This window comes from Caenorhabditis elegans, chromosome IV, assembly GCF_000002985.6.
Source record: "Caenorhabditis elegans chromosome IV".
Lineage (NCBI taxonomy): Eukaryota > Metazoa > Nematoda > Chromadorea > Rhabditida > Rhabditidae > Caenorhabditis > Caenorhabditis elegans.
The window spans coordinates 131,793-154,043 of record NC_003282.8 but is presented as its reverse complement, the minus strand read 5'-3'; the positions used below and the strand labels follow the sequence as shown (position 1 = coordinate 154,043).

General features: G+C 38.8%; 2 protein-coding genes and 6 non-coding genes across 25 annotated transcripts; 4 read left to right on the top strand and 4 right to left on the bottom strand.

Moving 5' to 3' along the window:
- Positions 1 to 1,318: 1,318 nt before the first annotated feature.
- On the bottom strand, positions 1,319 to 1,388 carry Y38C1AA.18. Its single transcript, NR_052860.1, has one exon. It is a non-coding gene; the product is annotated as an Unclassified non-coding RNA Y38C1AA.18 (non-coding RNA).
- Y38C1AA.17 lies at positions 1,319 to 1,388 on the top strand. Its single transcript, NR_052861.1, has one exon. It is a non-coding gene; the product is annotated as an Unclassified non-coding RNA Y38C1AA.17 (non-coding RNA).
- Positions 1,389 to 6,124: 4,736 nt separating this feature from the next.
- Positions 6,125 to 16,070, top strand: col-99 (the record flags this gene model as incomplete). 17 transcript variants are annotated; one of them, NM_001322771.3, is made up of 18 exons in its annotated part: positions 6,125 to 6,367; positions 9,158 to 9,248; positions 10,253 to 10,287; positions 11,386 to 11,442; positions 11,496 to 11,603; positions 11,749 to 11,784; positions 12,294 to 12,329; positions 12,626 to 12,976; positions 13,063 to 13,239; positions 13,346 to 13,501; positions 13,594 to 13,665; positions 13,744 to 13,902; positions 13,974 to 14,090; positions 14,132 to 14,314; positions 14,449 to 14,493; positions 14,548 to 14,709; positions 14,786 to 14,808; positions 15,189 to 15,345. In NM_001322771.3, 18 exons carry the CDS (start codon positions 6,125 to 6,127, stop codon positions 15,343 to 15,345), a joined length of 2,208 nt encoding a protein of 735 aa, NP_001309605.1. The 17 variants fall into 17 exon arrangements, with proteins under 17 accessions (NP_001309605.1, NP_001122775.2, NP_499869.3 ...); NM_001129303.4 differs by lacking the exon at positions 14,786 to 14,808 and adding an exon at positions 10,726 to 10,752 and having other exon boundaries at positions 15,189 to 15,284; NM_067468.7 differs by lacking the exon at positions 14,786 to 14,808 and having other exon boundaries at positions 15,189 to 16,070.
- On the bottom strand, positions 7,199 to 7,315 carry F29C4.10. Its single transcript, NR_052859.1, has one exon. It is a non-coding gene; the product is annotated as an Unclassified non-coding RNA F29C4.10 (non-coding RNA).
- Positions 9,969 to 10,063, top strand: F29C4.12. Its single transcript, NR_052858.1, has one exon. It is a non-coding gene; the product is annotated as an Unclassified non-coding RNA F29C4.12 (non-coding RNA).
- On the bottom strand, positions 9,990 to 10,062 carry F29C4.t1. The gene has a single exon. It is a non-coding gene; the product is annotated as a tRNA-Arg (tRNA).
- On the top strand, positions 14,953 to 15,079 carry F29C4.11. Its single transcript, NR_052857.1, has one exon. It is a non-coding gene; the product is annotated as an Unclassified non-coding RNA F29C4.11 (non-coding RNA).
- Positions 15,963 to 21,628, bottom strand: daf-1 (Cell surface receptor daf-1; the record flags this gene model as incomplete). Of its 2 annotated transcripts, none has more annotated exons than NM_001027988.6 (9): positions 15,963 to 16,490; positions 16,803 to 17,076; positions 17,122 to 17,388; positions 17,516 to 17,679; positions 17,862 to 18,618; positions 18,671 to 18,889; positions 19,622 to 19,749; positions 20,082 to 20,168; positions 21,548 to 21,628. In NM_001027988.6, the coding sequence occupies 9 exons, from the start codon at positions 21,591 to 21,593 to the stop codon at positions 16,423 to 16,425; spliced, it is 2,010 nt and encodes a 669-aa protein (NP_001023159.1). The 2 variants fall into 2 exon arrangements, with proteins under 2 accessions (NP_001023159.1, NP_001023160.1); NM_001027989.6 differs by having other exon boundaries at positions 16,423 to 16,490; positions 17,519 to 17,679; positions 21,548 to 21,593.
- Positions 21,629 to 22,251: the final 623 nt, after the last annotated feature.

Below are 22,251 nucleotides of genomic sequence, written 5' to 3'. Positions count from 1 at the left end.
GCCTCCTCCAAGTGTCACAATGTTTATCTCAAATCTGACATTCCAATCAAAAGAGACCCTTGAACTCTTTGTTATGTAATCTGCTCCATCCATCCATTCAATCCAAACATTACCATTCATGACCTCTCATGCAAGAGCCATATTCCAGGTGGGATACCGATTTTTTTTTTAGTTATTTGGTTTTTTAATAGTAGCTCACTTTTAACCTATACCTTTTGCTAGTTTAAGTGATATCAAAAACTTACCAATTAGAAAAATTTACAAAAAAATTAAGACGGCCGAAAAATCAGAGCAGATGGGGGGCCTTCCTGCCTGTGTGCCTACTTACCGTCGGTTTTCTGAAAATTGCCTTGAAATCCAGAGTCTAAATTTTGCATAGCGAAGATTTACAATACTTATCGCGTTCATATTTTAGTAGGCAGGCGTAGGCCGCCATTAGGAAAGGCACGATTTTTGTGCCTATTTAGAGTTCGCTATATCTTTAACTTTTTTTTTTTCAAAAGTGTTATACCCCTATATTATGTTGCCTTGTTGCATATGCTATATATGTCCAAATGATCTCACCTCATTTGGGTAACAATGACAGGAAAAAGAGCACATACCGGGGAAGGGACACGATAATTGAGGTGAGGATGAGAGGAGGTGATGCAAAATGGATAATGTTCACTGTACACCGTTATAATTTGGGCTAATGTGGGAATTGTGCTCTCAACAGGTCACCTTTTCTGCATTTATTTTGTTAGCAGAGACCTTGAATTTGAATTTTTTTATTTTTTCTGGTTTTTTTGTATTATAACTTTTGAAATTTTCTATAAGGGTTTTTCTCTCGGTTTGAGTTTGCATTGTTATCTTAGTCTCGTGAGGAGTACCGGCACCTAGATATAGTTTCCCTTATCAGATACTCTCTTCCTGAGATATTATCAGTTGACCGTGCAGTACATAAAGCAATCATTTTTCCATAAATCTAATCCGCAGGCCCATGAGGTGTCGGCTGCAACTTTTCGACATTCCCAATCTCAAAATCTCAACTTTTATGTTCTAACTTACTAATTTTTCTCACAAACAAGTGACAACATCTTGTTCCGATTTACTCGGGCAAGTTGTTCATATTTCACTTTTTTTGCCGAACGGTGACTTTTCGTCAAGAACATGTGTTTCTGAGCTCATAAAACATCAGTTGAAGAGCACTTTGTTACAACAATATGGACCACCCCCCATGGAGCTTCTGCTGGGAGAAATGGGTGGAGTGGAGTGACAAAATATTAGAGCATTTGGGAGCCGGGGTCCCCCGGATAAAAGAGAGAAAGAGCAAAGACATGAGGTGTCACAACATATCTCATTTCGACTCATCGGTCAACTTCAATCAACTTCTAACCTCTTCTTCGCACCGCTTCTCATCACTCTGGACGCTCACACACACGCTTACACTTTTATACTTTTCACCCTTACCACCTAATTCTATTCCAGCCGATAATTTGGCTGAAACTCAGTTGTTTTGGGAATCGCTAAAAGTTTTAGAATAGTTTTAATTTTCAATTTTCCGGCGAATTTTTCAAAGAAACATGGAATTTCCCACTCAATTTTTTTTGTAGGAAATTTAAGCTTCTTCTGCCAAAATTATGTACTTGAAAATTTATTTGAAACTTTGAATTTGAATTTCACCAGAATATTTTGAAAATGTTTAACTTGGGTTTTCCGTTAGACTTTTTTTTTGAAAAAATAAAACTTCACTTCTCCACTAAAATTATTTGGAAACTTTGAAGGAGGACTAACGGTTCTGAGGATTTTGAACGTATATACCCAAAATGTGCTCAAACCTCAGAATTTTTTCAAATGTTTTTGAAAAGTGTCATTACGAAATTCGTACAACGTTCTGAAAAAAATCATTCTAAACATTTCAAACTTGATTTTCCAGCAAAATTTTTTATTGAATTGTTATATTTTTATGCGAAATTATTCGTTAACCTTAAATTTCACGCACTTGTTGAAACATTTTATTTTTGATTTCCCGCCATATTTAGAAAAAAGATAAATTGATACTTTTTTTTTTGTTCCCACCAAAACTATTTTAAAAAAATTAAAACTTGCATTTACCGCCAGAGATATTTGAGAGCTATTTTAATTTTAAAATTTGAATTTCCTTGCCGAATTTCTAAAAAATTCCGTTTTCAATTTCCAAATTTAAATTTTTCCTAAAAATATATTTATAAAGTTTTTTAAATCTCATCTTTCGTCGAGCGTTTGGATTTTTTCCCGAAGAGATAAATCACATTTTTTCCGACAGATGACTTACTAGACGTTGAGCAAGTTTATTTTAAATAAAAGTACCTTAGAACACCAAAATCCTGTAAGACGTTGACTGCTAAAAAATATCTCCAAAAAAGAAAATATTTTTTGGACTTATTTAAAAAGATTTTCTCATTAAAATCTAAAAATTGTCCTCTGAAAAGAATTTTTCCTGTATTTTTCGTAAATTGTATCCTCTGTATTTTTTTCAACTTCCTCACATTTTTGCTCTAAAACTCCAAAAAAATCAAAAAAAATCAAAATTGTTCGTTTTTTTTCTAAAAAAAAATGCTGACGTTACCCTTACTCCTCGACACCATTTCCTTTTCAAGCGGTAGGTGCCTGTTATTTGTCAAAAAGTAGGCGGAGCCTAAGGTCCACCTCCCATTTTCCTCTTCCGCCTGAGTCTCTCACTTCATTTGTCCCTCTGACTAAGTGATATCTAACAGAGCCAATTGATGTAGTGGTGGATGAGAGACGAAACTAGATGATACGGGATGGAACAAGGGGATGCATTTTTTGTTGAGATATTCGTTATCACTCTCCCATCGGTAATCCTATTCTTCGCATAGTTTCTTCGCATAAATTTTCGTGAAAAATTTGCATTTTTATCAGCTTAGCTTGTTGCCCAGCAAGCCGTCACTCCGGTATTTCCTTTTTGATTATTTTCTGGTTTTTGGGTTTTAATTTTTTGTGATTTTTCTTGGGCAAAAATTGTCTCTAAAATATTGTTTTAAAAATCTAGCCAAAAATTAGGAATTCCGTAAATTTGTGAATTTTAGATTTTTCGGTTTTCACTTCTAAAAAAAATCAATCAGTACAAAATTTTTTAAAATTCCGTTTTCAGAAATTCGTAAATTTAATTTTTTGAATAATTTCTGAAAACCACCAAATATCTCGTTTTCGTTGTTTAAAAAATTGTACAAAAATCGAAAAATTCCGTTGATCGTAAGTGTTTTAATCGGAAAATTCTTTTGTACAAATTTTGTTCTGAAAATTTGAAATTCGAAATTTTTCCGTTTTTGATTTTTCGGTTTTCTCCTATAAAATTCCGTTTTCAGAAACTCTTAAATTTATTTATTTTTTCAACTCTAATTAATTTTGGCACTTTTCCTTTTCTATCCCGCCACTTTTTAAAAATGGGGGGGGACCTTTCAAAATTCAAAAGACTGAATTTTTCAAATTTTATTATTACGTGAATGTTCATTTTAACACTATTTTAATTTTTAGGCTTAAAATTAGAAAACACCATTGCTGATGTAATCCTAGAAATACAGAAAAAGGCCACGTTTTTATCAAAGAAAATGGTCTAGGAAAAGTGGTGGTGTAGAAAAGTACCATTTTTCCGCAAAATAAAAAAAAAAGTTTTTCTACTGTTCCTTTTTCAATTTTTTTATAACATTCTTACTTCTTTCTCTTTTATCTCGAAAAATCAGAAAATCGAAAAACCACAATAATTTCGACACAGCAAAAATTCAGAAAATCATCAACATTTTCGACTAATTGAAAAGCCATAAAATTATTGATTTCAAAAGTTTCCAGAAAATGTCAAAATTTCTGAACCCAAAATTTTCTAGAAAGTAAAAAAAATTCCAATCCATTTGTTGCTCAGCACCCCTTTCCCCGTCCGACTCCACGCCACCTCCAAAAAAAGTGGGTTGGTTGTCATAAACCGTCCCCCGCCCGGATAACATCGTTATTGCGCATCTCCATAAGGGGCTCGTTGTTCCGTTTCATGTACCCCAATTGGCCCCTGTGACAGGATAACCATTGCGTCATCATTCTGATGGTTATCTTTTTGAGAGGTTTACCATCTTAATCAACTACTCTTGCCGTCTCTCTCTCTCTTTCTATTCCATTTTCACTCATTTTCCGGGATTTTCACGTTTTTGTCCCACTTCCCCCATCATCAACCATCATCTACTATTTATTTTGCCTCCTACTATTACCCCCTTCCCTATTAACTGCGCGATAATGGCTTCTTCGTCCTCAATGAGGTTATCAATGGGGGCGAGTAGGTGGGGCCATTTGCGCAGCGTTTATTAGGGTTTTGTGTACTTTTTTTTAGAAACCTAAATCTTGAGAAATTGGGGTAAAATAGCTTAGGCTTATGCTCATGGCTTTAGACTTTAAGATTAGCAAAATTCGCCGATTTTTGTTAGGTTGAACACTATTTAAACTACTTTCACAAGGAATTTTTAAAAGTTCGACAGTTTTTTTCAGACTTACACATTTTACAACAATCCATGTCGTCGACATAGCCTTTTTTGATTAAAAAAACCATACAGTGAAAGTCTAATTAGACTACATTTCGATAAATCACTCTAAGAAACACCAAAGCCTGAGCCAAGCCATTATTCTGAAGCCTATAGGAGTTCCAAGCCGAAGCCTAAAATTAGAAGCTTAAGTTAAAGCCTATGTTTGAGCCTAACCCGTTTCCTGAGTTTAAGACTCTCAGACTCAGCCACATACGATTCGGGCTATTATTTCATTTTTAGATCCAAAATTGCAAGCCCTGATCCTAGGCGTGGTTTAGTTAGAATCCTGAGGTCGAGTGCTATAAGCTTTTTACTGTGAGCCTAAGATCCTAAATCTAAAGCCCGAAGCCTAGGGCCCTCAATCTAAGCCCAAACTAGCACCAATTATCCACAAGCTCCTTGTAAAATTCGACCTTCTCTTACATTTTCTCCCCACTTGCCGTTAGTGTTTTTTTATATATCCGATCCTTGCAACAACAGATTTTAATTGGACAGTCTCTCATCTTCCGGCGCCAACCTTTCCCTTCTCCTCCTCAACCGATTTATTATCTTTTTGTGTACTTTTGTATTGAAAAGGAAGACGTCTTCTTCGTCTCCTTTTTCGGCTGGTAGGACCGAATCTACGTCCTCCATAGCAGCCTGTAAAGGAGTCGTATAAGTGAAGAAGCATCATCCTTTCCGGGCCGTTTGCTTTTTTGTCCATTACTCGATAAATAGCCTCTCTCTCTCGGTCAGTCAGTGGGGGAAAGAGAAAAAAAAACAGTGACGACAGTCGTAAAATCATGATGATGCGCGTGCCGTGTGTGTGCCTATGCTTATACTTTCAATTGTATATACCAAAAAGTTTTTGTGCAACAGGTGTTCGACTCAAGTTTGGGCTTCTGCTTGGAAGTGGCATGAATTGGGGTTTTTTTAAATTTCATTTTTAATAGGTTTGTATGTATTCTAAATTTCCCAAAATTTTTCGCAAGGCAAATTTTTTAAAATTTAATTTGGTTGCCAAAATTTTGTGCAAAAACGGGAGTGAAGCCAATAAATGGGCGGAGCTTCTTTTTTTTCTAAATTTGAACTTCCGTTGCTATTTTTTCCCATTAATTTTGCTTTTGATAGAATTTTATGCATTTTTTGCCATTTTCTAAAAATTAAAAAAAGGCTTCATGTAAAAAATTGTCTAATAATCAATCTAAACATTTGCTCAAGCCTAAGCTTAAGTTAAAGACCCTAAGCCTTACGTGGTGTCAGGATGTCCCATTACGGGATGATCTACAACAAATGCGGGAATTTTTTCCCCAAAAAAAATGTGACGCCAGCACATTCTTAACCATGCAAAATCAGTTGAGAAGTCTACGTCTAAATTCCCGCGATTTTCGCAGATCTACGTAGATCAAACCGAAATGGGACAGCCTGACACCTCAGACTATGATCATAAGCCTAGGCCAAAGGCCCTAAGAACCTTTTTTCAGTTTTTTTCCTTAAACCTCCCGCTGTCATTCAATTTTCTTAAAATTCCTTCCCAACAAACTAAAATTTCCAGATCAACATCCAAACCAGGCCCCCCATATGATTCGCCAATTGCACCGATGACCTCCCCATCACCATCTGGAAACGTGGTGGTCGTTGGCACGGACGGCACGTCAAGTGTCTCCGATCGTTGGCCACCCCAGAAAACATGGATCTCACCGCCCCGAGTACCGATAGATCGGCATTTTGTGACCGCCGCAGTGCCGCATGTGCTCATGTTTTTGCTCGTTTGCATCGTCTTTACCGCCCAACAAACAAGGATCTCAACTCTCGAAAAGCGCATCGATCAACTTGTCGTTCAGGTATGAATGATTAGACGGGGGAGATGCCACGCCTCATATCATATTACTGTTGAGAGCTCTTAAGTGTGTGCTCCGTTTGCATTCTTTCTTCTAATTGAGAAACAATAAGGGAACTGTTTATGGGTATTAGAAAAAAGAAAAGTAGTGAAAAATTGATATTCTGGAATTTCAGATATTTTTTAATTTCTGAAACTTTCTGAAACTTGAAAAAATTTTCAAAGCTGCAGAATATTCCAAAAAAATTTCAGAAAGTTTAAGTACAAAAATTCGTAAAATTTTCAAAATTTGCCAAAAAAAACTGCCAAAGTATTACTGGAATTCTCTAGATTTCTTTGAAATCTCAGAGTGTTTTCTGAAACTTTATGCAAACCTCTGCAACTTTCTAAAAAGTTCTAAAAATTTCTGCAAAATTTTGAAACTTTTAAAGAAGTTGCAGAATGTTCCAGAAAATTTCAAAAATTTTTTTTAAAGTCTCAAAATTTTTTTTTGAAGTTTTTCAAATAATTTCCGAATTTTCAATAGTTTCCTGAAACCGTCTAGATCTTTATAAAACTTTATGAAAATTTATAGAACTTTTTGAAATTTTTTAAATCTTTCTAGAACTTTCTGAAACGTTCTGGAATTTTCTAAAACTTCAGACATTTTTCACTGGATTTTATTATTGACATCCACTTTTGTCAGATTTGAAGAAATTTTGGCAATTTCCATTTACTGGAAATTTTTTCAAACCTTCGGCAAATTTTCAACATGTAAAGCTTCTCATAATATTAATGAGTTTACTCATTCCCTGTCCCATCACCTGCTTCTGTAAACATGATATTCATGCCTACTCCACTTCAAACATGACCACCTGTACCTCGTTCCTGCCAAGGCACCAGCTGTTTTCGTTTGCACTGACCAATGTCAAGTAGACCCCAGGCTTGCCACGTGGCAGGGGATGTTCTAAAGAGACGTTTACTGTCACATACACATCCTCTATAATTTTCGCACATCTTTTCTATATATCCCTCTCCTCCGTCACTTTTCTAATTGACGGTTAGGATTGGCAAAGCAGGAGGAACAGTACGACGATTGTTGGTACCATTTTTATCTTCGACATATGTTTTATGGAGGGAAATTATGGTTTTATTGAACAATTTGGAAGATTTTTAAGGGTTTCTGAAGAGTTTGACATAAAAAACAATTATTGTAGGCACACGTGGAGTCAGAATGTCTTAGGTTTGATCTTCAAAAAATGCGGGAGGTGGGACGCAGACATCTCATATGATTTTACATGGTTAAGAGCGTGCTGACGTCACACTTTTTCTGAAAAAAAATATTCCCGCATTTTTGTAGATCAAACTGTAATGGCAACGTGTGTAGGAAAAGGTTTCTCAAAAATTGAACAAAAAACCTAGCTCTAGCGGAGAACAATCAATAATTTTTGACCACTTTTTATGACTTCGAACAGCGTCCTCCAAACTTTTGACAACTTTCTCCAAACAATCAGCAATTTTATTCAAACTTTCGACATCATTTACCAAAAAAATCGGGAAATTATCGAGAAAGTTAAAAATAATTCGAAAAGTTTCTGCAGTTGTTGGCAACTTTCAACAGAATTCAGCAAACATTTTAACGTATTTTGGCAATTTTCGCACTTTGCAATTTGCAAAAGTTTTATTGATTTTCTCAAATTTTGATCTGAATTCGCAGATTTTTAACAATACCCGGCTATTTCCGGTGAAATTTAATACCTTTTTTGCAATCGGTTATTTTCGGCAATTTTTTACATTTTCGGCAACTTTATAGCAACTTGTTCCTAACTTTCCATAAGCTTGTCCAAATTCCGGCAACTTCCGGCAATCGTATTCCGCCTCTCTATCTACATAAATTTCTAGTGTATTACATAGTGCATTACGTAATAATTTATGGGCTCCTCCCTGTCAAGAATCTCTTCTTCACTTCTACTCCTTTTCTCCAAGTGAAAAGATAACAGGGGGTCTCTCTACCTCACATTTCGCATAATCTGCGGGAAGCCATCACTCCAAATCGTGTCAAAGTACCACCCCGCCCGAAGAAGTTTAGGACTTAATAATAAAAAGTTTCACACACATATCGTTCGTCATAAACTCAATTTGCCATGCCACTGTCAAGGTTAGAGGGGCAAGAGATTTTGTTTCAAGGAGGGGGGGGGGGGGGGGGGGGGGAATAAATAAAAATTGCCGGGGGACTTTTAAATTTTTCAGGTGATAAATTTGTAGAATGTTGTTCAAAATAAAACAAGGTTCAGAATCGGCCGAAAGTTGAGAATGTAAAGAAAAATTTACAAATGTTCCGACAGTTTCAGAAGAAATTAGAAAGTTTCAGAGATTTTCAAAATGCATCAAAAACGTTTTTTCGAATTTTCCAGAAAAAGGAAGTGGAAATTTTCAAAATTAATGCCAAAATATTTTAAGATAACTATCTATAACGGGAAGTCCTAAAAATCAGTCTAAAAATATCATCGGAGGTTTTTCCTTGATGCACCATGTCGGGAAGCAGCAATTGCCGACATGGTGCATCAAAAAATTGGCAGAGCTTTAAAGTCGGTGGTGGCCAAACTTTCATAGTTGGATTTGATAGTTTTCAGTCGATGCACCATGTCAGAAACCACTACTTCCCGACATGGTGCATAAAGAAAAAAAACTCAGCTAATATTTTTTAGCCTGATTTCTAGGACTTCCTGTTATCGATAGTTACCTAACGACATGGTGCATCAATTAGAAAACACTTAGATTTTTTCTACCCTACTTTTCAGTTCCTTTTTTCCAGATAGACCAACTCCCTTCATCAGATTCAAACACCGACGACGATGACGTGGCAAAGTCTCGACGTGTGCGCAATTCGTGTATGTGTCCAGCAGGTAAGTTAACAACCACGCTGTAAACTGCACCTCTTACGGCCAAAATATGAGGGGGGAGAGGGCTGTAAATTCTGTGTATTTGTGTATTTGAATAGTATAATTCAACAATTCTCCCGAGATGCTTGTGAAAAGGTGATGCTCTGTGAGCAACGGGGGAGAAACATGTAACATTATGTTACAACAATTGATGTGATGTCCTGTGGTCGAATGGGTGTCTACGATCAAAAGAAATGTGACAAATTGGCCATCAAGACCAATTGACATGCTATCACGGATTTTCCTGAGGGCGTTTGAGTTTTGGGGGATCTGGGGAAAAAAACTTTGAAAGTCGTTCTCAACTGTTAGTTGCAGTAATAACTGAGTTTAAAATATTTAAAAATTTTCTACGTCTCTGCAAAAATTATTTTTGGGACTTGAAGTTTGAAACTCATGTCAAGTTTTAATGAAAATCTGTTAAAAAATTGGGTTTCAATGTTTATTTTTTATTTTTTGAACATTAAAAACAGAAGATTTTAAATTTATCTTTCATAAATTTTTAATTTTTTTTCAAAATAACAAATTACCCTCCTCCCACCTTTGAAAAATCTCGAATTCCCGTGCCTGACGTTATCTTATAGTAGCCATCACCACTTTGATTGTTCGAAAAGATTTCGGGAGCCGATCTAATCTAAAACGTGATTGATTAAGTGATTAGAGCAGGCGGCGAGCATCTATACATATGATGAAACCCGCAAAAAATTTCGACCGAGGCAGGACTCGAACCTGCAGTCTTCGGTTTAGGAGACCGACGCCTTATCCATTAGGCCACACGGCCATGACCGGCACGTGAAGCGTTGTGCGTATACCAGTTTCGGTGAGACGGGAGAGAAAGAGAGAGACGGAGCGTGCGTTCGGCAGCTGTGTTGGGGTTCCTTGGGGAAGGAAGAGTTCAGTTTAAAGGAAAATTGGGGATATTGAAAATTTATAAAATTAATTTAAACATAAAAATAATTATTCAATTTCAGGACCTCCCGGAGAACGCGGACCAGTAGGACCACCAGTAAGTTGAAGCCAAACAATTATCGATTCTTTTTCAAACTCTCAAAATTTCGAGATTCATATCTTAGATCCCATAAAATCGCAAGAAGTTAATTCCAAAGGTCTCGCAGAAGGATTTCTAACCGAAAATAAGAAGATAGCATGCGCCTTTAAATTTAATAGTACGGTGTAATTTTTCAAACGTTGCAGATTTTCTTGAAATTAATTTTCATTTCTCCTCAGATTTATCAAAAAATGACATTTTTCAATCTGAAACTATTTTTGAAATTGAAAAAAAGATAGAAATTTAAAAAATCTACCGTAACCCGAACTTAAAGGCGGATGACTTTTTCTCTCGCTCGTTAAGCAAATACAAAATCGTTGCGAGACCAATTTTCATACTTTTTCGCGATCTCACAGTTATACCAAACAGAAATAATGAAAAAATCAACAAATTCAGGGTCTACGGGGATCGCCAGGATGGCCTGTGGGTGATCGTTTCCATATCACTGAACTTTTTTATTTTCATATTAGCAAAAAAATTTGATTTTTCCGGTGGTAAATTTGCTCCAGTAAGGTTTTTGGAAAACATTATTTTGAAAACTAAATTTTGGTTTAAAAAGGTTTAAAACCTGCTAACTTTCTCTGAGGTGGCCGGCAAGAGGACCCTAACTTCAAACGACTATATCTCCGCGCAGAAAAAAGCTACAAAAAGTTTTCAATTTTCAAAATGCTTGAAATTTTATGAGAAACACTTTGTTAGTTGACAACTTTTTGATAACTTTTTTCTCCGCGGAGATAGAACCGTGCAAAGTTAGCATACTCAATTACCTTCTGCCCAAAAGCTTATCTCCACTCCGCGTAAAATAGATCTTCAAAGAGTTGCAAACCGAAAAAATGTTTGATAAATGTTTAAAATTCAATTGCAATCATTTTGATAATTATTCGTTTCCGATTGCTCATTGAATTGCTGCTCTCGCTACAGCTCCACCGGAAAATTCAATTTTTAATGCATTTTCATACACCCTTCCCAGCACAAGAATCCAGAGTCTTTCCGAGACAACAAAATATATCAAAAGCTATAAATGTCGTGACTCTGTAAATCTATTCGTGTTTCCAGGGACTTCCAGGTCTTCCAGCTCCATACTACCGCCGGCCGAGGGTCCCACTCTCAAATGTACTAGTTTTCAAAGTTGTGGTCGTGATAGTCATTTGTTTTCCGAATTTCAGAATCTAGATGAATCGATTTCCCGTAAAATGCGAGCCTTCGGAATGCTGTACTCACCGGATGGACAGGCAATTCAGCTACGTGGAATGCCAGGGCCACCAGGACCAGCGGTACAGTGTAGTATTTGTAGTCGTTGTAGTTTTTAGATAGCTTCTCGGTGACAGGATTCTCAAAGAAATTATAAATTCACAACGAAAAAGTTCTAATTTCTTTCAGTTTCTTCTAATTTTTCTCATTTCAACTCACATATTTCAGGGCCCGAAAGGACTTCGAGGCTATCCTGGATTTCCGGTGTGTTTTTCAGTTTTTTACACATTTTCTGTTCCATCCCTTTGTTTTTGCATTTGGTGCGGAGATTTTAGGGCCAAAGTCTAAGGCCGTAAGCCTGAAACCAGAGTTTATGCCATAAGTTTAAGCTAAATCCTAGCGTCCAGTCTAGGCCTAAGCGTAAAGCGCATAAGGTATAAGTGTGAGCTTAAGTTTCTAAACCCTAAATCTGACCCTAATTATTAAGTTTAGCCCTTTTAACCCAAGGTTTCAGCCGAAGGTCCTCAGCCTCTGCTAAAAATGAGCATAAGCCAAATTCTAGATTCAATTTCAAGCCAGAAGCTCTAAGCCTTAAGTCTTATTCCTGAGATCCTAAGAAACCCACTACGACTCTAATAGTAAGTTTATAGGCCTAAAAAGCATAAACTCTTAGCTTGAACCCCAAAACCTCCCGCACCATCACCTCCTCACCAGCACCATCCCTACAAATTTCTCAATATCCCCCTACCACCTTATCATTGCAACTAATTCAGGGTCCAATTGGCTTGGATGGTCCACGCGGACTGCCGGTATGCTTATTTTTTATGAAATTTCCGTGTGGTGTATTTTTTGTTCACTCGAAAAACTCAGAATTGTCAAAAATTGTCAAATGATAAAATGATAAAATGATAAATTTTTATTTTACATATTTTGACAATTTTTGATAGTTTGTCTCTGCGTAGAGATATAATAATTTTAAGTTAGAGTGTCAGTTGCCTTGCCTAATTTGGATACTTCCTAACCGTACCAATCTGAAAACGAAACATGCATGCGGCACAATTTTAACCTCACAAAAATTTTTTTTTTCTCAACTAAAATTGTTCAGGGAACCCCAGGATCAAAAGGAGACCGAGGAGAACGCGGACCTCTGGGACCCCCAGGCTTCCCAGGACCCAAGGGTGACCGTGGTGTCATGACCGGACCATACGTAGGACCCCACGCAGGACCCGGCCCAATGAGTCACCACACAAATATGGGTAATGTGTTGCCCGGTCCTCCAGGACCGCCTGGACCCCCTGGACCAGCTGGAAGAGACGGAAGACATGGCTTGAAGGGAGATCGTGGGTTGCCTGGCTTCGACGGGGAGTCGAAGATCGGACCGAAGGGAGAGACAGGGAGCCCTGGAAGAGATGGAATCCCCGGCGCAAGAGGACCACCAGGAGAACGGGGAGAGAAGGTTGGTTGGAAAATTGTCAGTTGGTCCTGTACTTCTTAACTCCAAATTTTGTGATTTTGTCGCTGTGTTTCACCGTAACCTTTCAGGGAGACACCGCTTTCCTCTCCACCTACCCGAGAGTCGCATCCTCTTCAACTGCAAGTTCCCCCGGACCACCTGGACCGCCCGGACCCCCAGGCGTATGCCACGCGTCACAGTGCACTGGAATTCAAGGACCGCCAGGAGAGCCAGGAAGAACGATTATAGGACCACAAGGACCGCCGGTAGGGATGTTGTAACTTTATTGTTTTTCTGTGAAGGCAGGGTACAGAGTGGAGATCAAATTCAAAGTGCTCTTAACTTTTCAAAGGACATCATTTTTTGTTTCAGGGCGAAAAAGGAGAGCGTGGTGAACGTGGAGAGCCCGGAGATCGAGGCCTTCCAGGAGCCGCAGGTGCAGCTAACCTTCTCAACGGCGGCAAGGCTTTAGTCGGACCCCCAGGACCACCAGGAAGAGATGGACGGCCAGGGGACAAAGGAGAAAAGGTAAGTGACATCTCAATATGTTTGATGCCTGTTAGACTTACCTAGTGTGACGTGTTGTGTGTGCTTTTTCGCTAATCCTTCTAGTTATTCAGGGCGAGCAAGGCTTACGCGGGGACATGGGACTCCCCGGACCAGAAGGAACGCCCGGCAAACGCGGACGGAGAGTGAGTGTGCACTAACATGATTTTGCATGACTTTTAATTAGCATTCTTTCCTATCCACTTTTCTATCTATCCAAACAGGGTCGACACGGAATCTCACTCGTCGCACCGAACGGGACTATCAATGAGGATTTGAAGAAGCTGCTGAAGACCGAGCTTATGCCGCTGCTTATTGAGGACATCTCCGAGCTACGTGGCAAGAATGTGATTCCAGGACCACCAGGACCACCGGGACCTAGGGTAGGTGTTTTTTAGAAGCTTGACACTTATGTAACTTACCAGAATAATCGTTTTCAACCGCAAAATTACAGGGACATCACGGACCAGTAGGGCCGTCAGGAGAACGTGGACCTCAGGGTCTTCCAGGACATTCCGGAGAGCGCGGAGATCGAGGAGACATCGGACCGCCCGGATTGCCAGGGCAACCTGTAAGTTCACTACCCATACAGTAAACCTGAACCTATTCCAGGGCGCCGGAGAGATCAGCGGCAGTCAGTCAGGCCCACGGGGTCCACCTGGCCTTCCAGGACCGCCTGGAGAAAAGGGTGATCTTGGACCTCCAGGGCTTCCAGGCCAGCCTGGATCCCTGGGTCTCCCAGGTCCACCAGGCCCGATGGGTCTTCGAGGCCCTCACGGCACAGAGGGAGAAACGGTAGGTTTGGTTTTTTTCTTTTTTCTTTTCATTTTAATTCAAACTCGGTGTAGTGGCATCCTGGTCCTTTTCAATTTTCTTTGTGTAGTGTGGTGTTTGGTGATTCATGAAAGCCTAACCGCAATGAGTTACAGGGAAAACAAGGGCCCGAAGGATCGAAAGGATATCCGGGGCCTATGGTGCGACTCTTTCAAAAAATTTCGTAAAAAACCCTAATAAAATACCAATTTCAGGGTCCACAAGGTCCGCCCGGCAACGATGGGGAGCCAGGAATCGACGGAAGGCCTGGTCCAGCTGGAGAGAAGGGAGATCAGGGAATACCTGGACTCGATGCACCATGTCCTACTGGGCCAGATGGGTTACCTCTGCCTTATTGTTCTTGGAAACCTATGGATGTAAGTTGAGAGTAAAGTTACCGGTTTTCTGAGTTTTGGAGTCAGAAAATTTTTTGAAATTCCCGAAATATTTCAGAGCAATGTTCGAATAAATTACGGGTAAGTTTGGAGGCAAAATTCTTAAATTGAAGTGCAGATTTTTTTTTGAACTATATATAATATTTCATTGGAAAAAAGAAACGTTTGATAAAAGTCAGAGTGTTCACTGGCTTGATAGAAACGTTTATAACTGGGTTTATTTTTCTGGAGAGTGAAACTTTGTACTGTACATCGAGTAATATGACTGTACAGTACTACAGAGGTCCTTTGGGCTTTTGACCAACAGAAATCGCAGGAATTTTATTTCTGGAATATGACTTCAAACCAAAATTTCCGCGTTTTCTATAGGTCAAACAGTTGTAATACAGTTCTGTCTATTATACCTACCGTACCAACCGTACCTACCATACCCCTCCCACTCCAAATCCTCCAATTTTCAGGGCAAGAACGACGTCTGGGAGCGCCGAAAACGGGCTTCACTACCAGGAGCTCAGCCCGGGAAAGGTGCGGAAACGAGGCCGCCAGTCACTGACTGAAGAAGCCTCGGCTCCCACTTTAGGCACTGATTCTTTACCCTCTATTAGTGGTGCGCCCTGAAATTGGAAATTTGTTAGGAGGTACAGTACCCCTCGCCGTGCGCTACTAATAAAGGGGTCCCACATTTTTTACACTTTTTCTTATGAATCTGATCTCTCTTCACTTTTTTTGCATTATTCTTGTAGTTTATCTCTCGCCCCGCCCCCACAAATTTTTTCAAATTCCACGTGTGACTCCGCCCCCATCCCCCACATTTTCTTTCCATTTTTCAGCGTCACAATCTCGTTATTTCTAGGAATTTTCTTATTTTTGAAGAAAATTCTCCGTAACCAAGCTCACAATCCTGGTGCACTTTTTCCGTATTTCTACAAAAACTAATTATTAGAGACGGCGGGTAAGGATAGGTCAAAAATATACAATTTTCATTTTTTTTCAAAAATTAAAACCATATTGTGCGCGGCGCTTAAAATTTTTTTTTTGAATTTTCGTAAAATTTGAGGCGAAATTGCAGTCCATCCATTTTGTGGGCGGAGCGTAGAGCTCCGCCCCTTTTGTGGCAATTTCTAAAGCTCCACCCAATTTAAAGCCCACTAATTTGAGTTTTTATGAAAGATTCAAATTTCCCACCAATCCCTTGTTCCGCCCGTCTTTGATATTTGTATAATTATCATGTCTTAAAATCAAATTTTTTATTTTCATTTTCAGTTTTTGCATTGAAATGTGTTTTCTCCTTTTTTGAAAATAGTAATAATAATAACAATAAAAACAAAATAAAATTTCAAAAACACTTGAAATCATGGTACAGAAAAAAAACAGGGTAAACTACAAACTACAAAGTTTCGGGGGAGGGTAATAAAGCTTATGCAGTACATACCTATCACAAGATTTTTATGTTTTTCTGAGGTACACGGTGAGGAGTCTCTTTTAGAATGATGGGGCGCCGGACAATTAGCTGCATAATGCACCCGCTAATAAACAAGAAATAGGTAGCAGACAGTTAGTGGTTGAGGAAGAGAAATGAGATCATCGATATGGGGGTGGGAGGAAGTCACGAGAGGTGATAAGTGTAGTATATAGAACATAATAATTATAATAATTTTGATATATTGGCGCCTAAGAACGAAGATAAAATGGGCTCTAACCAAGAAGTGGGCGTGACGAGTCGTCATTACTGGAAATGTGTCCATTGGGAGTTTTTGCAGTTTCTGAAAAAAATTAATTTATGTTGAAAAGTGTTCTTCACTTTAAAGGCGCAAAATTCTACGGTGGCGGGCATATAAACTATGCTAGGTTAGGGACCTGGACTTATTAAGTGTCCGCTACTATAGTATTAGGTAGTAGGTAGATCTGACCTTCAAGGTTAAAGATAATTTGTTTAGTTGGAAGCTTTTGAGAAAAGTTTCTAAATTCGTAGGGTATTTAAGGCACCAGATAGACATGATACCCAAAATGTTGGTTTTTTTTTGGTCCGGGCTTAGTAGCTCGGTCCACAATAGGAGCCTGATCAAAATTCTTACCCCGCCAATTTTCCTGCTCATCTTCTCGATCAATCTCCTTCTGAACTATCCGCGGAGCACCATTTGCCGGTGACTCGTCTTTCGGTTTCTGGGGACCCAAAATCTTCCGATCCTGAACTGTCACCCCTGCCGTCTGGGCCACAGCTTTTGCCTTCTTGTCCAGCAACAGTTGCTGCCGTTCATCCATTCGTTTGCGGCAAATATAGGAGGTGAAACGGGCGCTCGGATTGCCATTCCAGCACGTTTTGATAATCTCCATAATGTGTTTCATTTCCTGAAAAGTAGTTAGAAGTACTTTACATAAAGTTTATTATCTTACCGGATGATCCTTCCACAGAGGATTCTCTGTAGGTCTGAGCCTCCGCGTGCAAACCACATCAAACATCTGAGCGTCTTGTGGATCCCGATCGGTCCACTCAATATATGGGATCACTGTGGCCGCTTCTCTCGGCAGAACATCTCCATCTTCACATCTGCATAGGGTTTCCCACATGACTAGAGAAAATGAGTAGACATCGGCACATTGGTAGCTCTCGAAGACGGTGAACTGCATCGTACTGTTCAGGATTTCCGGTGCAAGGTATCTCTAAAAAATTTAATTTGTGAAAATTTTGAAAAAAGATTATAGCTAGACTTTACGCCAAAACCTCCGTCTTGGCAGGGTCTCGAGCCTTGAGCTCTCTGACTAAAATGGCCTAGATCCCAAAACTCACAACAGTACCGCACTTGTAGTTCTCATTGGCAATAATATCTGATGCCGCGTCTTCTGGCTTGGATAACGAGAGACCGAGATCTCCGATGGCACACGTCAGATCGTTCTTGACCATGATGTTCTTGCTCTTGATATCCCGGTGAGCCATCGCTGGCTTGTTGGACTCTGGAATTTGTATTTTGATTAATATATGTTCAACGACAGAGTACGTCTGGCCAGCGGACTCAGTTGGCGTCCTAGACTACTCTCTGAATAGAAAAGTTTCAGACACCGTTGGTCCAAATTTTTCTTCTCAGGGGCCTAGTCTAGGCTCCTAGATTTCTGAGACACATGTATATTGCACTTACCTTTGCTCCCTCCAATCTGATTGTGCAGGAACGCAAGTCCACTTGCCGTCGACCTCATCAAATTATAATACGTCTCAATGTTAACCGTATTCTCGAGCAGAAAATCGTGCAAGGACCCGCTGGGATGATACTCTGTCACCAGCCAAAGTTCTGTTACAAATCCAGTATCAACCCGATCACTTCCAATATATCTCAGCACATTCGGATGCCTCAACATCCGCGTCTCAAAGATCTCCGTCTCCTTGTGGAACGCCGGCTCGTCGAGCGCATTGAAAACCTTCACAGCGACCGCTTCACCTCGGTAGTCTCCACGTGACACGTTACCAAATCTTCCGGATCCAACTCTACCAGTTAACCTGATCTGTCCACCAATCGTGAGTTTGTGAAGTGTAGTTGGACCCATACCAGATCCACTTGTCTCCTCGAGTACATCAAGCATATCCTTCATGTTATTAGGCATGATTCCAGGAGGGAACGAGTTCCCTGCAGATGTGCTCATTGTGCTTCCCTGCTGCTCGATTGGAGCAACTTCTGGCACAGAACTTCCAGCACCGTCGCCCATTGTAACCATCGGTACATTGTTCTCCGTCTCGCGTAGAGGATCTCCAGGTTTTGGCTTGAATCTTATATACCAGTCGAATTTCGCCTCCCATGATTTTCTGGTGAGGAAAATTGCAATGCCCAGGAGCACGATGAACGTGAGCAGGGCGAGGATAGTAAGAATCAGCCACGTGGATGACTGCTGCGGGCCTGGCGCCTGAAAATTTGAAAATTCAAAATCCGGATGTCAAAAAAGAGATCACACTTACCAAGTGGATGATCGTCTCGTTCGCACAAAAATTTCCCTTATCACAGCAAATCCAGACGGTAGCGTGCGGGTCTTTCGTGTTGTTCGTGCACACTTTCGCTGCCGTATCGTGAAACTCGGTCTCGTCGGTCACAGATTTCTCGTCCATGCATCCGAAATGTGAGATTTCGGGTGACGGCCGAGCGCTCTGGTAGCAGCTTCCGTCCGTGTAGCACGTGTTCTGGAAAGAGAGGATTGGTCTAGTGTGAGAATTGAGACCTAGTAACCAAGTAACCGAAATTTTAGAAGAACCGTAGTTTTACTGCCAAATGACAAAAACTAGTCAAACTTATAAGGACACCTCTGGGGTACTGTAAGAGTACTGTAGTATAGGAGAAACATGTTTTTTTTGTTTTTTGAAGAGATTAAGGTTAGTAGAGGGATAGGGTCGGGTACTGTAGTAGTGTTGTAAGGGTACTGTATGGGTACTGTAGGAGTACTGTAGCTTAGAAGAAAACATGTTCATTGTTTTTTGAAGAGATTAAGATTAGTAGAGGGATAGGGTCGGGGTACTGTAGTAGTACTGGGGTACTGTAGGGGTACTGTAGGATTACTGTAGCTTAGGAGAAAACATGCTCATTGTTTTTTGAAGAGATTAAGGTTAGTGGAGGGATAGGGTCGGGGTACTGTAAGATTATCTTAGTCTTAGTCTTTTGATCTTTTAAAGAAATCGCGGGGAAAACGAAAATATTCACAATCAGATAAAGAAATTTAAAAAACCAAAATACAATTTTTTGTTGTTTTTTGGAGTTATCGAGTAATTAAATTATTCTTGTTTTTTTGCTTTGTCAAATACTTTGGTGACAGGTCTAATAGAGGAAGATGGTTGAGGTACTGTAGGATTACTGTAGTTTTGGTCAATAAGGATCTATTGCGGGCAAGGAAAAACTCGACCACATGGTTAAAGCCTAACCTCATAAAAACTGCGATCCGTCTCATTAAGGAACTCGATTCCAGGCACCCATCCGGTAGTCCTCGCGTTGCATCCAACTTCCCTTGAGCAATGGCATAAGTGTAATCGTGTGAAATTCACCTTGGTCACTGCAAGAAAATCAGAAAATCTTGTTAAATCCCTTATCACAAGATTAAAAATCCTTCCAAAAATAAACTAAACTTCAATTTTTTTTTCTGCATAAACTCACGTCCCCCGAAAAGGAAATTTCCCATAGATTAGTGCTTTCGGGGGAAACACTAAAGATTATAGGCTTATCACTGATTATATATATAGTTGAAAATCTCTTTTAATGTTTGATCGAACGAAATTATTTTGCTTTGCTACCGGGGGATTTTGCCCAAAGCTTCTTCTGACGATAAATGCCATCTAATTTGAGTGCCGGCGATTATTTTCTGTTGAGTCCAAAAAAACAAACTACCTTCTGCAAGCTTCAACGCCGGAATCAGTTTATCACGGATGAAGATATTTGTCCGTTCGTCGAGATCATCGTCGGAAGTTTCGGCGCCTGGAAAAAATTGAAAAGGGTCGTAGAAAGCTGTATTTGGTTAATTTTCTTGCACAGGTACCAATTTATGATGTGTTTGAGCCAAGGCCTAAATACTGATAACAAATTTAAAAAGCTCTCAACCGTGATGCATATTATTTTGGACTTCTGTAAATTTTGTACTCTTCTATTGGTATTGCACCCCACTAGTTTCCTTTGGAAGGGCAGGACTCGGCACATTTTGTAAATATCAATAGATAATTAATTATATAGAGAAAAAATTAACAAATTGGCAATTTTAAAATAAAATACAGGACAACTTAGATACTTATTGTTAGGCGCTTTTAAAGTTAAAAAGTGGGGTGCCTAGATAAGTGATGCGACTAAAAAGTAAAGTTTAAATTCCTAAATTGTTGAAAATTTAGTTTAAATTGCACCTAGCTATTTTCTAAATACCCACTAACAGAATAAAACTGCAACTAACATTTAATTGCATCAATTGCTCATTGCGCTAAATTTAATATTCACTATCAGCAAATCAGTTAACTTGTTGACTTTTTTGAACATATATCAACTATGAATTGCAATAAAAAATAGCAATTTCAAGTCACTCATAATTAAAGTGATATGTATTTTTTTAAGATCATAATAACATTTCAATTTTCTTCAACTGCGATCAACTACAACTAAAATGATAAGTTGATAAGTCGCATTTTGTATAGCTGAAATTAGGCAATAATAACTATGTAATAAGATTCTATTCTAATAGAAAAAGTCTGCAGCTAATCTGCAATAACATAAATTGCTTAACTTTGGGCTCAAACAATTTCCATAGTCAAACTAATCAAAATTAAACACGAATTTCTAAAAGCCAGCTAAATGGGACTAATACATACTTTTTGAGCTAATAAAAAAATAATCAGTGTTTTTTTCTAACTTCTTAAACGATATACATATTCGTGATGATAATTAGAAAATTTTTTTAGAGTTACAACATAACTAGATTATACCAAAAAACCTATCAACTGCATAAGCACTACGCAACTCGAATATGATTGGCTGAACCTGATATGAAAAACATTTCTATATATTTACTACTACATATATCAAACTTAACAACCTTAACTTGATTTCACTTATATTGGATATTGGATCAAATTTCAAATATGTTTAACTATATCTAGTTTGTCAAAAAAAAAAATAGAGCGTAAACTATTAAATTTGTGATTATAACTAAAAATTTATGTAAACCAGTGAGAATTCGATTTTAATTGCACTTTTTTGTTTAGATAGAACCAAATCATCATCTAGCTGCATAATAATACCTATATTAACCCAATTAACCCGAAAAATAGATTGATGACTTTTGCTATCAAACACCAAAACCTCAAAGTACTCACCATAAACCAGTGCGAGCAGGCAGAACACCACGTGCCGTATCCTCATAATTTATTTCCCAAGAGTTTAGTTCATCAGGAGATCTGGAAAAAAAGCAAAGTACATAGAAGGCAAAAGATGAGAAAAGAGATGAAGCATGCAACAAAACTATAAGAAGATATGTATACGTGTGTGTGTGTGTGTGGTTGAGTGTGAGGAGGGGGAGCCGGAGCACATGGAGAGAAAGAGAAGAGCCAAGCAGAGACGCAGACGGTGAGCAGATACTGACGAGCGGCTCACCTAGTCCACTATGAATGGAATTGAATAGAGAAGAAGAAGACGTTCCTTGTTTATCTTTTTTTTTTCGCGTTGCCACGTGACTTTCTTTTATTGTTGAATTGAGTGTTATTTTGGAATTAGGTAGGATATGAGATTGACAATGTATAACTCGATATAGAGAGTAGGATGGGAAAACATTTTCTCAACTGACCAACTCTTTATAATTCAATTTGCAATATTTTTAGTAGACATCGAAAATTTGTAACTATACAGATAACGTTGCACAAAATTTTTCAGTGAGGTTTTTGGAGAAACTACTTCAGAGTGTCTCATTTCGGCGTGATCTACGTAGATCTACAAAAAATGCGGGAGAAGAGACGCAGAGTTCACAACTGATTTTGCATGATTACAAAAGTGCTGACGTCATATTTTTAGGCAAAAAAATCCC